Genomic DNA, 18116 nt, shown 5'->3' on the forward strand with positions numbered 1-18116 from the left:
ATGTTTATCCCATTCATGTATATTTACATGTAAATGATATTCCTGTCTCATTGTTTTAAGCCTGTGGTGTTTGTTAGAACCTAAACTCTTTATCCAAGCTGCTTTTGCACACACACATGAAAGAAGTTTTCCTTCAGGGTTTTCTGTCAGTGAGTCAGGTGACATGGTATAAAGAGCGACAAAGTTGATGTAAGAGGGAGGATAGGTCACACACAAGACTTTCACCAGAATACAAGGGTTTAAGTTCTATGTGGGTCAACTTAGCCTTATCATTTTTAGACTTAGTTGACTTATTTTCATTTCATAGAATGTATACAGCTGCTGAGTGCACACTTTGTACTTCAACTTTAGCAGAGTAGAGAATGTGAGGTTGACGTCTCACCTTGTTAAATGTTTTGTACGGGCGTGCCATCTTGTGAGGATCGGCTGTTACCTGTGCCTGCTACAGTGGTAAAGCAACAGTATTTGGACAAAGTAATCAGAGTAAACAGCATCTAATTTTTGGACTGAGTGCATACACTTTGGTAGGAGAGATAACATGTGCATACCTCAGAAGATGGCGTGAGGTAGTTTCATGTATCAATAAATGAGCTCCATATCTCCCATATTAAACTATTCCATTATTTTTTATTTTCACACAAATCAAATAAAACAGCTGTTAAATAATAACTGTTACAGTTGTTATGAAATAACACTGTTTAATCAAATAAGCTGCAAAATCAGTCGTGCCTGAGGTTTGATGACACTTACTGTCATTTATATCCTGTAACACATAGAAAGCTTGATGAAAAAGACAGACCTGTAAATTTGTTTTGGTTAGCACTGAGAACACTAGACTCTCTACTTTCAATTACCATCATTAGTATAATATTACTAACGCAGGGTGAAGTCTGGTATGTTTGGACACTTTTTGGTAAATTTTATTTTTTATTAAGTTCAGTCATTTATTTATTAAATCATAAATGTAACTTAGCTATTCATTGAAAAAAGATTGACCAACTTTAGATGGGGTCTAATCACCAAAGACTTTTCACATTTCTCGTATTTGTGTGCAGATGTAAATAAATATTAATTTCCCTCAGAACGAGTCTCTCCTGATTGACACATAGTTAGCAAGCTGATGCTTAGCTAACATTAGCTTCACAGCTAAGTAACTTTTTAACAAACTTGTTTTAGCAAATACATGCAAACAATAAAAGCCAGTCATGATTTTTGCTAATTCAAAATTAGCATAATTTTATTGACTTAACTTGACTTAAGACTTGTTAAGATTTGAAACTCAAAGTTTTGAACTTGAGACTTGTTAGTCTTGACTGGGACTTGAGTGCAAAGACTTGAGAATTACATGCGACCTGCAAAACAATGACTGGTCCCACCTCTGATTATAAGTCAGATAATTAATAAAATGCAACATCCTGCAAACATTTTCATTGCTATACTGTTTTAGCTGCAGCACTCTTGTTACCAAAAACTCAACATGCCACATGGTGTCACACCTTGCAAGATTTAGGGCAAGTGATTTTTTTTTTTGAGTCTTTGCTGTGCCCATCTCAGACCAGTCGACATGATTGTTTCATGTAAAGCACATTAGTTGTAATGATGCAATAACATGTTCCGAGATTTACTGCTAATATTTAAAGAACCTGAGATGTAAAACCTTATTTGTCCCAATTTACCTGACTTCACCCCTTATCAATCAGACAATTAGAATATTACTGTTATTTACATAGCATTCATGTGTTCATTCAGACAGGCCTATATACACAAGCAGGTCAGTTTCCCTGTAGAATCTGAATGATGCTCTGACACAGTTCTGATACAAAGTCCAGCAGCAGCCACGTGTCCTGAACTCGAGTCTGGTGTGTTGATTTCAGACAAGATAAAGCACTGCATGATTCTCCTCCTCAGCAGCAGCACGAGCAGTCCAGTGTAACAAGGCTCAAGCGGACAGAGGCTCATAGGTGTGGAAGTGGATTCCCTTGGAGCAGGTGATCTTCATCACCGCTCCGTGCAGACTGGTGTCCGTAATCAACCTCATCATGCCCTCCGCTATCAAGGATGGCCTGGAGATAATCGACACAGAGAGGAAATGGCGGATTAGACGAGATTAAAAGAAATAAGAGAAATAAAAGATAGAGACACACGCTCACACACATTCAGAGGAGGACTGATAATTAGTGATGTATTTTCTGTGCAGACCATCTTAAAAATATAAAATAAACCTTCTGTACTGCCCTCACTTAAAGAGACCCTGTGTTTGTGTGGTGAGTGTGTGATCAGGAAGTCATCTAGCCTCAACTTCCTCTGACGCTTAACACTTCCCTCCTGCTGCTTGTCTCTGAGCTGCACAGTTTTCTCGAGCCACAGACAGATAAAGTTTGATGACATCAGATGGAGCGATAACAGCTCAGATCGATTCTTATCATTAACTGTAATGAACCCCCACAGTGAGCTGATGGAGGGCCTGTTGGCACATTACATCTGATCTTTCATAGTTGTCCTGGAATGTGAAGCAGAAGAGCATTTATGTCTGTGCTTTGGTTCAGTCCCACTCAGAGCGGCTCCAAATAAACACTTGTCATGTTTCCTGAGAGATAAAGCGTCATTCAGCTGCCAAGTGGACTCTGGGCCACTTGTATGAAATAAGAATGTAATCAGAACGCAGACAGAAACAGGCCAGAAAGAGGCTGAGTGGCTCTGAGTGTTTTCAGCACCGTACATTTTAACTGTAGCTGTTTGGAGAGAGCCAAATGAAACACTTCACAAATAGAAAATCACCACATCTGACGTACGAAGTGGAAAGTGCCATTTGTCAGTATATTAGTAGACACGGCTCAACAGTTTGTTCAACGTCTCCTGAGTGTAACACATGTGCACAGTGTCCAAACTGTACCTTGGCTTTCAGGGAGATTTTTTGTTGACATGGCGACCGCCTGAATGTGCCTCAAAGTGAGACTGCAAGCCTCTTAAGCTGCAAGTTTACAAACCCTTTTCTTTTTTTAAGGTTATTTTCGTGGGCTTTATTACAGGACAGCAGGAAAGAGACAGAGAGAATGGGGATGACATGCATGAAATGGACTTTACGTGGCATAAACTCTACCTGTTGAGCGAGAAGAAGCCCCACTTAGACCTTTTTTCTGATACTTGTGTTATTTTGAGCGATGTTTCTGATATAGCAATGCCACACTATAATGGTGATGGCAAAAATAGCATGCCAGTATCTTTACTAACCCTTTGAAACCCGAGCAAACTGGCTTGATTTCTTTTAAAAATGTGGGAAGAAGGCAATGACCCCAAAAAATAGCAAGAAATCAGTAAAAAGGGAAAATTAAAAAAAAAAAAAAAAAAATAGCAACAAACATAACAAACAAACAAATAAATGACCTGGAAAGAGTGACTAAAAATTACAATAACTATTATCATTATTATTACTACTACAAATAAAGTTTTCGCTGGCTTTTTTCTTTTCCCCCTATTTTTTAAATAATTTTCTAAATTATTATTATTATTATTATTATTATTATTATTATTTATTTTTATTTTTTGCAATTTGTGGGACATTTCTTCCCAAGTTGCTCATTGGCTTTTTTTCCCCCATGTTATTTTTTTTTTTTTTTTTTTTAAAAAGAAATCACACTAATTTGCTCAGGTTTCAAAAGTTTAAATAATTGCAAAAGGTGTCTCAAAGCAGCACAAGAAAAGTGATGTTGCTCCAGGTTTCAAAGGGTTAATGCGATAATAATCACCATCATACATGAATCATAAATAAGTAGTCTAATTTTGTGCATGATTCATGATAACAAAGGTCAGCAATATAGCAATGAATGGCAAAAATTACAACATGTCAACCTTTTAGAGAGCCTCCAGAATTTTGCAAACCGTGCTGTCAGGGAATCTCGTGTCTTACACACAAACCACAAACCCTTAACACAAACCAGCAAGACATTGTACATCTCTTGCAAAAGCAAACAGGTCTTGCAAAACTCTTAAATTCTTTTTCTTGGTTTTGTCTCTACAGTTCACATGTATTCGTTGCTTCATGAGCTTACTCAAATGATGGTTTGCTTTTGCATGAGATATACATTGTTTTGCTGGTTTGGTGTTTTAAACGGCCCTCAGTTTGTCTGTCAAAATATACTATATGACGCCTGCCACACTATGTTGGAACTACGCAGGGGGGAACACCACCCACAAACAGAATGGTTACCTAACAGCAGATATCTTCTGCTACAGCATAAGCGCAAAGGCAACTAGGAACGTCACCTTTAGTGAGCAGTGGAAAGTTGAGTACTTTCTCACTGAAAGATAAACAGTTGTGTTTGTATGTTTTTAATAACCCATATGACGTGAGAAGCAGCTCATCCCAAGAGACCTTCACATTATCATTTCACACTATCTTATCTGGGCTGCATTTAAAAAAAAAAAAGGACTCGGTGGTGTAACGTTTTGAGGTTAGTGTGTTTTGTTTTTCAAAATGATCTTGCAGTTTCAAAGATAGTATCTAAGCAATGAGAAAAAAACTGTAAATATTTTCTAACAACAGAATGTATCCAGTTATGATTCAGAGTGTTATCTGCACTCAGTAACATTTTACATCTCCCTGTTTCATGAAGAGTATTTACATTTTCTCAAAACAAGTTTATCCCATTAAGCTACGTTACCTACCTGTGCTTCAGTTTGGTGTTTACAGGTGTTTAAAAAAATTCTAAAAATTGTCTTAAATATTCTAATCTTACTATTGTGAAGCTTGGCTGCAAACAAAATTTCTCAATTAAAGACATTAAGCCCAACTAGGCTGTAAGTTTTGGCTGATTTAAACTTTGTGTCATCCATTAAACTGAGAATTACAAGTTCCAAACATTCTCCTTTGCTCGAGAGTAAACCCCAACATTTATCAATTTCTTGTAAATGTTTTACCCTCAATCAGATGTCTCCTGGCAGCTGGAGATAATCTGTCCCACCATCAACACTCAGGCTGCACTTCCAGGAACCAGTGCTAGACTTCATCATGTTACTCAACTCAGCTCTCACTCAGCTCAAATTTATTTACAACTCAGGTTGAAGTGCTGTACAAAAGGAATAAAATGCTATGAGAGGCACCATAACTGTCGGGCACACAGCACCAACATTTAGAGACACAACACACAGGCACGCATCAGAGAAAACCACATCAGGGGGACTCAAACACTAATGAATAAAAGTAAGTTTTGAGCCTGGACTTAAACAAGTCAGTGCTGGGGGCGGCACTGATTGGGAGGGGGATGCTGTTCCACAGTTTGAGGGCAGACACAGCAAAAGCACGACCACCCCTGAGCTTGAATCTAGAGCGTGGGACTAAGAATGAAAATGACTGATTACTACAAGATAATTTAAACCTTTGCTGTCTCAAAAAACGTATTAATAAAAATGCTAAATGGACCTGCACTTGTATCGCGCCTTATTAGTCGTCTCACCACTCAAAGCACTTTTTACACTTCGAGTCATGTTCACCCATTCACACACTGGTGGCTGAGGCTTCCGTACAAGGTGCCACCTGCTACACAGCTTTTAAAACACTCACACACTAATGGAACAGCCGTCACGAGCAATATGAGGTTCAGTATCTTGCTCAAGGATGTTTCCAGGAATCAAACTCTTGATCGTCCAACTAGTAGACAACCTGCTCTATCTCCTGAGCCACAACCACCCTGAAGTGTATATTAATGTTCACAAAAGCTGCAGGAAGTTAGTTTCCACTTACATATCTCACCAATAAATTCATTGTATGCTGCCTATGTGAAACTGATCTCAGATAAATGGATCAGCCTCACAAAGAAGAAGAATTTTAATAACAACGGTGACACTTGTGTGAGCTAACTTACTGTAAAACTCCAAACTTGCTCATCCTGAGTTTAAAATCATCCTTGAACTTGACGAACTTGCCCATGTTGTCCTCATGTTCCACCGAGTGCAGCAGGGGAGTGTCGACAAAGGCCGGACACAGGACGTTGATCCGCACACCGTAGTCGCCCTGAGAGGACGCGTCCTGCAAGAACATGTGAGTCACATCTCAAGCTTTGAATTACCGTGAGAACATCCTATTCTACGATAAATAAAAATAACCTTTTATGCTTGTCTTATTTACTTGTGTGTCTTACCGCCATAGCTCTGGTGAAGCCAATGACTCCATGTTTCGTAGCAGTGTAGACGGGCTGATGAGGTGAATGCAGAAAGGCTGAATTACAAAGAACAAGAGGAGACACAAGAACAAACATGTTACCAGCAGAACAATCAGTGTTTTCATTCATGAGCCGAATTCTGGGAGTTGCCATTCTTGGTGAAAACATGGTGTCACTTACACTCAGTGTTTTCACTATGAGCTTCCCTCCATACGGTGAGTTTTAAACATGCAGGCTACAGTATGTCAGTAGAGTAATAGGGTGTTTGCTCTTTGAGGGGGACACATCAGGGCTGCTCCCAAACACAGCTGCATCTGCTTCTGAACAGCAACTACTCATTTTAACCCCTGGAGGGTCACTTGATCCAGGATCAGTGAGATAAGGCTCCGCCCTTATTTCTCACAGCTGCACCACAACGTCTCAATCTGCTGTTTATATTTTCCCACAATGAATAGCATCAAAAATACTGTTTCTCTTTCTTTCAAAAAGTCACTTTGAGCGATACTTTGTTGATCCTCCTCCAGGACATTATGACCGTCAAACACCTAATTTTCTGAATTCTGGTGAAATATTATGCATCAATTTAAGGTGGAAATGTCTTTGATTTTGTCAGACTAAAAGCCCTCTTTAACTTTCATTCTTTTTATTGAGGTGAACAAATGCCCATGTTCTAAATTTTGGGTGTCTCCTGCATCCCCCCCAAAATGTACACCTGTGTATGCAACACCAAATTGCATCTGCAGCACAACATGTAAGTCTTAAGATATGAACGTTTTTACAGCAGGAGTAATAATAGCAAAACAAACAGGACTGTAAACAGTTGGTTTGAATCCACGTCCAGAGGGTATCGATAATGGATGTCATTAAAAACACATACATCTACACACACACACACACACACACACACACACACACACACACACACACACACACACACACACACACTAACACACTCTGTTTCATTCTTTCTCCCCAAAACAATGTGCTTGGAGTAGTATGCTTGACCATGTTTGGACAAGTCTGTGTTTGCAGTGGTAAGTGCACACACATACCACACACACACACACACACACAACACATAGATGTTATCACAAGTGAGATAAGTGAGAAATGATTACTACGTCTCTGCCTCTGCTGGAGGCTGAAGTGTTCGAGATCTACGAGATGATGTGTCCGACTACAAGCACCGAGAACATCCTCTGGAATCTTATTAAAACATACAGAAACATCTGGAAACATGCAGCTGCAAAAATCCTGCAAACTTTAGTGGAAAGAGTCGATGAATACAGCTGAAACTAACAGAAGAAAACTTCATTCGTAACAGACACAAAACTCACCTGGAGTGCATACACCATGCATTTATCATTACATTACAAAACATGCAACTTACAATAAGTGCGTTCAACCATGTGGATGCAACTCAGAAATTGCAAGAATCATGCAAGTACATAAACTTGACCAAATATTACATTTAGAGGCAACTCTGACTCAACTAGATAAAGTCAACTGACCAGACAAGAGCAGCCTGCAATCAGATTCAGGTCTACTAGCATCACATGAACAACACACATTTAGACAAAACAGCAGATGGAGCAGAGTGATGCGGAGAAATGCCTACATGAAAAGTAAACATACTCAGCCCAATTCAAACAGTCTTTAAGTGAGTTACCCTCAGAGGTCAAAAATGCACTCTGATGTTTTTTGCCTCTTGTAGCTCAGAGTTTCTCAGAGTGGGGGTTGTGGACTTTTTCTGCCATAAGGAGTGAGTCTATAATATGTGTAACAAAAAGTTGTAACTGACTGAGTGTGTCAACATGTCCTGAGAAACACTGACTGTGGTTTGTGATATCAGTGCAGTGTCTGAGAAAAGAATGCTTTGACCACCATGACCACAGACTGTGAAAGCAAGTGAGGAAAAAAAATTCTGGTGAATTAAGTCTGATCTAAGATGTTTTGTCTCTTCTGTGTGTCACTTGAATTTGTAGTTGGCAACTTTTATAAGAAAATACCTTTCCATATTTGCTGGAACTGTCTCTATATTCACACAGCATTAATAATCTCTGAGAGCATTCATATTCCTCTGCCTACTCTGTTGCCTTGTGGTGCTTATAATGGTATTACTGCATGTGAACAGTTCACTAAAACATGTTTCTAAAACATTTGAGGTGAGGAATAGGCAGTGCAGTAACAGACTTGTGAGTCATATTTGATCAACACGTCTGGTCATGGACTTTCCACGTCCACATATGACGTGAAAGGTACCCCTATGTGTGTTGGTTGTTGACATTCTGGGACATCGTGTCAAATTTTGCCTGTTACATGCATTGTCTTTCAAAATACACTTCTGTTTTCACAGGAAAACAGGTCTGCGTGCAGTCTATTTCAAAATAACCACACTACGTCAGAGAATTGATGTTCTTTTTTTCCTCCAACAACTAACGCACGTGGTTGAGTTTAGGCAACAAAAGCACGTGGTTAGGTTTAGGAAAGAAGAACAGGGTTTGACTTGGACCCATCCACCATCACTCCCACCCACCCAGTCGGACTTTCATCCTTTTCCTGCCGTGTTTCCCCTGATGCTACTATAACGGCAGCCAATCGTGTATCATGCCGATGTTAAAGGATGCCTTTATTCGTTGGTTTCTGACGCCACAAGTCACTGCCCAAGTGCTGGATTTCGACAGCTTCGGAGTGAGATCTGGCTCATTTGATCAGTGATACTAAGTTTAACCGCAGTTAAGCAGTGATTGACATGATTGACAGCTGCGTTACAGACTCTTCAGCTCTGATTGGTTGTTTTTAGTGTGAAAATATGACACAAAGATATGTACATAAAAGTTACCAACTGTAGCTTTAACAACAAGTGAAAAAGTTTTTTTTTTTTCATCTGAGAAAAGACTGGTATATAACACAGGGTGGGCCCCTATTTGATGATATTCTATCACCTGCCAAAACTTCTTTTTCACCTGTTTTCACAGATGAACCCTTGGTTTCCTGAGCTGCATACAGTTTACATGTCGGATCACATCCAGGAGGAACAGTGTCCACACACAAACATGATAAAAACTACACTTTATGTACAGTTTTACTGGGACTACCACACCACAGAACAGGAGCAGCACCATCAGCTGCTTGTTGGAGGATCCTTGACCCCAAACTAACACCTGCTGGACCTTCTCTGCTCAGAGCCGAGGCCCCTCAGGAGAACAAAACCAGCAAGACAAAGGAAAACTGATCCAGGCGGGAAAATGTTTTCAGAGAGGAGCTAACTTTGGAGCCCAGAAAGTCATGAAACATTTTAGGTCACAGTAGTAATGTTAGTTGGCGTGGAGTTAGTAGGAATCACTCATTAACTTTCGTTCTTGCCCCACTGCCTTTCCTCCCTAACGCCACTGAATGCCACTGAACGTTAGACTATGATGGCGACCAGCTGTGTTCATGCTGACATTAAAGAATGACTTTTTTAATCTGTGTCCAACGCCGCAAGTCACTGCCCAAGAGCTGGATTTCAATGACTTTGGAGCACTTTGCACCACTAGCTGTCACTACGTCCCACACACTGCTCCTTTAATTAGGAACATATTACCTTTTTTCATGAGGAGAGAGATCTGATTAAATTTCCAGTATTTCTACGAATTAATAACTACTTCCAGTCACATGAAAAGGTCATGCGGTGTTTGCTTTATCAGGGTATGTTTACATGATGTCATTGGGTGCTTCTTGCAGGATTTTTGTTTTCTGAGTGTGAAAAAGATTGTAGCTTTTACAAACCTGGCTTGGGATATATATATTGGCTCTTCAGAATAATGTAAAACCATAAAAGAGCAGGAATTAACTTGTAAAATCTGTGTTTGTGTGTGTGTGTGTGTGTGTGTAAGTGAGTGAGGGTGTGGGTTTGTAGAGAGCAAACAGATGAGGAGAGGATTTTGGAGGAGTGTGAGCTTTTCCATGACGGAGACAGAGGTGCAGAATGATCCAAATTCCAGATTTCAGTTCTAGGGGCTCTCTGCAAACCTGTCATGGTGGCTTTACTGTAACACGCACACACTGGAGGAAGAGAGGAACTGTTTTCATTCCTTCAGAGACGTGAGATATTCATCATCCGTGACATTCTGACATAAATAAAGGAGAATGTTTGGGGAGCCGTGGGTTTAACGCTTCTGAACTGAACTGAGGTGTCACTGAAGTTTCAGCTTCTCTGCTGATGTTTTTATCTTGCAAATCTATTGCACACGTTAAATCAGACGGCTTGACTCATATTCTCCACTCTGTAACTGGAGACTATTCAAAAGGACACAATGCAGCAAGGTTCCAGATGTTGACTCAGAATTGAAAGCACATTTTCCATCCCACCATCCAACAAGGTCAGTCCTCAGGGTCAATCTACAGTCATGTTTTTCTCCATCCTTTGTGTTCCTCAGAACTCTGCAGTATTACATAATCCACATTTCAACCATTCCTAGTGACAGCATGATCCCTGCCTTCTGTATCAAATTTTCTTTTTACTTTCAATATGTATACAAGAGCTGACCTTACAAAGTACATACTGTTGCATGGAGTATGCTTACATTTGGACGTACCACTTAGTCATAATGCGCCACAAACTTTGACCCTCTTGCTCATAAATCTGTCGCAGTGTGTAGTATGAAATTTGAAGTTAAAAGAACGAGTATGCGATGTGGAACACAGCAGATTTCAATGTTATTAAAGAAATATTTGGTCCAAAGAAGATGCTCTTATCATAAAATTGGGCTCTCTATGCAGTAGAAAGAGGCAAATACTTTTGAAACTGGTGCTACATGACCAGAGAAAACAGAGGAAAAGGCCTGTGGCATTCATGTTTGCTCAAGAAGTAAAACATCTACAACTACTAGAACGCACTGCACTGAACCAGACTAATAAAAAAATAAAAAAGACCCCTGCTGGTGGGTGACATAATGCGAGCTCGGCCATTTCGTCCACAGAAAACAATATCGTGGCCGGCTGGTAACAAACTATCTTTTGTTACAGTTAAAACATGTTTCTGAAAACATCAGAGACAAGTAATAGGCAACACAGTGACAGAATCTTGGTCCATATTTGATCAGCACTGCTTCCGTTTGATGTCAGTTTTTCCACCTCCATTCAATACAGGAAACGGTATTATGCCCAATTCTTGTTCACAGATTCTCATACTACAGCCAAACAGTGCACTAAAACATGTTTCTGAAGACATTTTTAGCGAGAAATAAGCAATACAGTAACCGAATCTTGGTTTATTAGCTTGGTCTGAGTTTGAAGGGGAGAGAGAAAGAGAGAAGGGTGGGTCTTGCTTTCGATCTGCTTCTACACACCATGTGTCAGTGGTGGTGGGCGTATGAAAATGTGGAACTACAATCTGTAGTTTCAACAACAGCCCTAGAGCAGTGGTTCCCAACTGGTCCAGCCAAAGGGTCCAGATTTCTTTTTGATCATTAGTTCAAGGTCCAAATAGTTTAATATATTTGAAATCATACCTGCGTTTGGCCATGTGGTTGAATTAGTTTGCCGTCTCTGTCAAGTAGCTGTCAGTTAGTCACCGACTCTACAACAGGAAATTACACTTCAAAATGTAAGCTATGTGTCGGGAATTCACTGTACTTCAAAATAATGTGGGTTTTTTTTTTACAAACTTGACAATTTTGTGAGTCACTTGCAGTCCATTCAGAATGGACCCATGACCCATTAGCTGGGAACCACTGCCCTGAAGCCAGAGCTGCGCAGGGAGATCTGGGCGCTGGTAAGATGAAGGGAATTTTAACATTGTTCATTTATTTACAGACACTACCTGCATTGTTATGATACAGCTTGTTGAAAATCAGTTAAAGGTATCCTTTAATGTTACCTTGGAGATAAAAGATAAGTCATCGCATTTATTTTTCATTCTTATTATTTTTATCTATTTGAGTGATCATCAGTCACTTGAACGCGTCTTTGTCATCTGTCACTGCGACTTCTGTCAGCTGTCAACCAGCTATCATCTGTTTGTGGATCAACTGATGTTACATATCTTGTGCTGTGCAGAGGATTGTGGGTCAGAATAGCCAGAAAAACATGCTGGCTTGCACACTGCAACATGCGACTGGATGTAGTAGGACATCCTGGTGTTTTTGGCACACTACATTTGGCATACTATGTCACAATACTTAACCTTTTTGTGGCATACAAACTAGTATGATGGTATGGGTGTCTGAATGCATCACAGCATCATCCCTGCAGTGGAATGTATATGTGTGTGTGTGTGTGTGTGTGTGTGTGTGTGTGTGTGTGTGTGCATGTGCGTGTTACCTGCCATAGAGGATACATTGATAATGGTGCCTCCTTCCTTGCCGTACTCTTTACTCATGTGTTCCAGGGCCAAGTAGGTCCCTTTGATCACAGAGGTCTGTAACAAATAAAGAGACAGCACGTTCACTGTGGTAATCTTTACAGCAGACAAGCGCAGCAGCACATAAACAGGAAGTGAAACTATAAAGAACATGCCAATGTACTGATAAGTAAAGCTGTAATCGTTGTGTTTCATTGAGGGCCTCTGTTTTGACAGTTCTCTATGTGGAAACCCAACAGAGAAACCCTGTGTAGTGACATATAATATGTAGCGTCCACTAACTGCCTGCTGCTGTGTCATCATGGAAGCCATATCTTTGCAACAGCAGTTACAAGAGCTGGTTTTACACCATAATCAGACGACTGGACAGTATTTTCAAAGATGTGTAGAACATGAAAAGCAGCCTCCAGTAAACACAGAAAGATCAACTCAAAAAGGCGTGCAGCAGACTTTCATCAGATTGCAGATCATCTGACCAGGACATGAAGAGATTGGCTGAATCTCTCATCTCTGTGGACTCTGAGGGTCAGTCCAGGGAAGTTTCAGTTTCAGGGAAAAGCTGGATTTTGACCTTACTCAGATAGAGATCGAAAGGGCCCATCACACAGGAAAAGAATCCACTAGGCTCGCTGCCCAGGCTGACGCCAACAAAGTACAAGGCCTGATAACAAAAAAATCTGACGGGCTTCACTCCATAGTGGTCAAGCTCCCACAGTAAGGTTCAAGGACAGAGAAGCAGTGCTGTGGAGGGAAAATAAACTCAAACCGACAAATACATTAATCAAGGAGGATTATCTGGAAGCTGTCACACCGAGGAGAAAAGAGCTACTGGAAAAGATGATGGAGGAAATAAATAAATTAATATGACAAAAATCTCAAGACAAAAGGTCTAAAATGCAACAATTATATCGCACAAAACAAAGATGTTGGACAGAACAAAGAAGAACACACTACACTGGAGATACTGTTAGAGTTACTGATGCTATACCAATGTGCTAAGTAAATTTCATGTTAGCTTGCTCTTTAGATTAGTTGGATTAGTTAGGAGAAGTATTTTAGTGCAGTAAATTCTTATCAGACTTTATCTTTTTTGATTGCACATGCTCCCTTGGTAATATGCGGTTAGTCATGCAAATGTTTCGTCCTCATCATTCTGATACTTAGATAAAATGCTAGCGCCCTGAGGGACCCGCACAGCTGATAACATCTTTTGATGAGGAGGAGCATCCTCCTCTGAATGTCATCAAAGCCCAAAACAAACAAATACAGACAGACAGATAAGATCATCACATTTAAATGGCCAGTGCCAATGTGCATAAAACGAAATACTATTTGACATGAGTCATTCATTGTAACTGGTGATGAGTGATGGCTGTGATGATGCTGGCAATGCTAGCTCCCTCAAAGGCGCTTATTTTTTTTAAAATCTTTTATTATTATTTTGACATGTTTGGGATGTTCTTGGGGACAGTGCACAGGTGAAGTCCAGACTTTACAAAATAGTAGCGACCAGGTGCCAAACCTTAAGCAGTACGCATCCAGAAGGAAGCTATGAAAATCATGCACACACCAGAGAAAAAAATGGAAGTGAGGCAAAATGCCAAGCGGACAAAATTCTTTCAGAAATGAGAATGAATCTGGGCCGCCTTTCACTTTCACTGGCAATACTATTTAAAACAGTAGCCAACAATTACGGCATCATTTCAGGCTCACAGCCAGGTAAACACATTTACTACCCGCAGGGGACATGGTCTTGAGTCACTGAGAGCCTCATACAAAGCAGATACTGGTGCTCGTACAAATAGTCCTTCCTCCCCACATATCTAATACCCAGGTCAAGGAACATAAGATTTTTATGTTGTACAGATTGAAAAGCTCACAAATCACACGTTTGTGAGTCATTATTTTCAGCTTTATGAATAAAACTGACTTGACCTGACTGAAAGTTTTCATTGTTTCATCTTACCAGGTTGACTTGTATGGTCTTCTCCCAGTTCTTTTCGTTGTTGATGCCAGCGTTGTTGATGACGATGTCCAGACGACCAAACAGGTCCACGGTGCTCTGGAACGCATCTATGCCACAGAAACAAAAAGCCATCAGTGAATTACTTCTTTCAGCTTCAGCTCACAAACACCGGAAAACTACTAACGAAACGTGGCGTTACATTACTTCGACACACTATGTTATGTTGGAAAAATAACTCAATGTAGACTTTTGCTTCAACACAGGACACAAACACTGGTCCTCTGCATGAAAGCCCTGTGTTTGTTACCTCACACACTAACCAGACTTTGTTGCTCTTCATACTACGTCGGCTTCCTTCTTTGCTCCCGTCATATTCATAGACCACTAGAGGTCGCTGCCTATCAATAAATATAAATATGGATCGCAGTTGCTGCTCTTAGGATGTTTGAATACTAGATAAACTTGCAAAAAACTGCATCATACACATCCTAAGAGGAAAATCTCAGCTGAAATGTCTGCATGAAAGAACGTGTGTTTTTCCATTCCTCTGTCAACACAAATGAGGAATCTCTTCACTGCAGAGTTTCAGCCCACTTGTTTTGTTTCTTTGTGCATGTTGCCAAACTGACTTCAGATATGTTAATTAAATATTCACAGAGAGACACTGTGAAGGTGCCATACATTAGGCGTTTATACAATGAGCCACTAGCAGGTTGTTTATTTTCCTACGTGAGCAGACAGATAAACAGCTGAAAGGAGACACCTGAGGTGGTAAAGCATGTGTCATTGCCTGCCGCATTCCACACTTGGATACCCCGCAATTAGAAGTAAACATACCTGCTTTTAACAGACTAATTTACCTATCAAACACACACACACACACACACACACGTGCACAAATGAGTCGCATGTTCTGAAGACGCTTACACGAAAAAACACACATGCAAACATGCACAGCTAACAAATGCACGCAGTGTGCATACTTGCAAAGATGCATGCATCCATGTAAACACAATTAATCCCTTCTTACTGCACACACACACACACATACATACAGGCACACAGTTTCATTGGCTCCACACAGGCTTACAGTGTGTGTCCACATCAACAGTCATACTATCACACAGTAAGGAGCAACACCAAACAGCATTCCACAGCCGTAGGCCTGCAGGGATTTACTTTTTCAATGTCAGACAATGAAACCTTGTTCCTCTTTCCCGCTCACTTATTCACTTACACACGCTTTAATTCTCTGTGTCTTCTCTTTCTCACCCAGACACGCCCACGCACACACACACACACACACACACACACTGAAACATCTGCAGAAAAGCAAAAGGTTAAGTCAGTTCAGAGCAGTATTCTGTTCACGTGGAGCTACGAGCAGACATTTTGACATCTAATCTGAAATAGACTAAAACAAATGATCGTGTGACTACAAAGCAAGACCAGGCAAGCTCAGTCTTAACTGGACCATGAGTGCAGCTGGTGGTGAGATACACCTGAGTGAGCAGACTTTGCTGTTTTTACAAATGTCTGTTTGACTGAGCGCGCTGAAAGCAGCTATCACCTCAGAGCGCAGGAACAGCAACTCTGTCCAAGAAATAGTCTCTACAGGTTTTAGGTTATTTTAAAGTCACTTCCTCGTTCATCATGGGCACGCTAAAAATGAGTTCAACCCTGTAGTGAACAGTCATGTTCTGCAGGCTGCATAAAGAGTCATAATAAGTGGCTATTGTGTTATGCAATGACCTGGATAACTGAATACCTGATCTTATCTAAAGTCTTCACATTGCGTCACTCAACGAATAGTAAGGACAGGCATTGTCCAACAGTCCCACAGACAGTCTTACCTCTCAGCGCTTCTCCATTGGACACATCACACGGGATAAAACAGCAGTTGCCTTCTCCAAACTCGGCGTCCAGCTGTGCCTTGCACTCTTCACCACAGGTCTTGTTCAGGTCGACCACGGCCACCTGGGGGACCAGACTCTGGTTGTGAGTTGGACTTTTTTAAATTCACACACACAGCAGAGGCGGAGGAAGTTCGGTGCTAAAAATTGAATCCAACTCTGCAGAACAGAGTGCTGAGTCAACGTAGATCATACTTTGGTAAATGGCTACAGCTGTTAGGTCTGTGGTTTGACAAATGTCAGTAAATATAGGTTACAATATACTACACTGATGACACAGCCCTGTTCTGCAAAGAGCCAAGTTTCAGTTCTCAGAAAGTTCTCAGAAACTATTTTGCCTCTTAGAAAAAAGTATGCATGTTTCCTTCACTGTCTAAATAATAGTTTAAACATGCAATGCCTCTTGGCTAATCTCAAACATTACCCTATTCTTTTTAGACTCATCATCTAAGACAAGTCATCACTAGCTCTGTTTCAACGTATGTACCTTAGAAAACTCTAAAAGCAGGAGTGCAGGAACAATGACAGATTCGTTTTTAAAAAATGTGATAAAACAGTAAAGATAAAATGTTTAACATATGTTTCCATGGTGTTAAAACAGTCACAGTAAAGTGGTAAAGGACTTAAAGTGTGAAGTCAGCCCATCCTAGTTGAATCACTAAACCACAGCAGTTCAGTCCAGCTTGTGTTTGAGCAGTGGAGATAACAGTCATGTCAGTAAAACAAGAGTTTGAGTTGGATCACAGAGTATGTGGCAGTGATTTCAGCCAAAAAGCAAAAGCAAAAGCACTTGTATTTAATTTGAAAAAAAAAATAAATAAATAAATAATGGAGACGTAACTCAAGTGATAAAGCAACTGTCAAAGCAATAAAAAAGTTATGTTCTATCTCTTCTGTATAGTCATGTTCTTGTTAAACTTTTGTAAACTTGCAAAGCAAAAAAAAACCCTCTCACACTCGTAAACTTGCGTAATCAGACTGAGCAGTACTGACCTTGGCTGAGCTCTGAAGCAGTGACTGGACCACAGCTCTCCCAATGCCCTGAGCCCCCCCAGTCACCAGAGCCACCTTCCCATTCAGAGACATGATCCCAGCACAGCAGCAAAACCCCTCACACTTCCTCCTTCTGACTTTACCTCTCTCCTCTTCTTCTCTTTCTCTCTCTTCTCTCTATGTCTGACTGAATCTTCTTCTCTAAGTCTTTTTTTTCTGTCCTTCTCTGTGTGTTCATGCACCTATCTGCTCTCTGTAACACAATCACATAGGCTTTCTCACCCCTGTGTGTGTTTTGCTGCTTGTAGCAGGGCTGTTTTCCCTCCCTCCCTCCCTCCCTCTGTCTCTCTCTCTGTCTCTCTCTCTCTCTCTCTCTCTCCCCTTCAGCCTATCAGTCTCTACAAACACTGCACTAGCGGCAGAGGGAGAGTCAAAGGCTAAGTAAACTCCGTAGGATAATAATTATAGGTTTTACCCAGCTTGTTGTACCTGCCCTCCTGCCTCCTCCCACTTCCTTCACACCTCCTCCTCCCTTTTTTAACACTCTTTCGCTCCACTCCTGTTTCGTTAATACACCTGAGCACTGCACACGTCACTGTTTATATAAGAATCTGTATTTCTGTACATGGAAAAAAAAACAAACTTGGGCAGCAGCAGCTTCTTAAGTAACTTAATCTCACACTTTCCTCTTCACCACATTGATGTTATCTTATTGTGTGTTTTCTGACTAACTGCTGTTA

General features: G+C 40.6%; 1 protein-coding gene across 1 annotated transcript; it reads right to left on the minus strand.

The window, feature by feature from the left end:
- Positions 1-1245: 1245 nt before the first annotated feature.
- hpgd (15-hydroxyprostaglandin dehydrogenase) lies at positions 1246-17697 on the minus strand. Its single transcript, XM_050045609.1, has 7 exons — positions 17377-17697; positions 16324-16447; positions 14471-14577; positions 12465-12561; positions 6138-6214; positions 5862-6025; positions 1246-2063 (listed from the first exon to the last, which is right to left on the minus strand). Exons 1-7 carry the CDS (start codon positions 17467-17469, stop codon positions 1940-1942), a joined length of 786 nt encoding a protein of 261 aa, XP_049901566.1. The 5' UTR covers positions 17470-17697; the 3' UTR covers positions 1246-1939.
- Positions 17698-18116: the final 419 nt, after the last annotated feature.

This window comes from Epinephelus moara, chromosome 5, assembly GCF_006386435.1.
Source record: "Epinephelus moara isolate mb chromosome 5, YSFRI_EMoa_1.0, whole genome shotgun sequence".
In the NCBI taxonomy this organism is placed as follows: Eukaryota; Metazoa; Chordata; class Actinopteri; order Perciformes; family Serranidae; genus Epinephelus; species Epinephelus moara.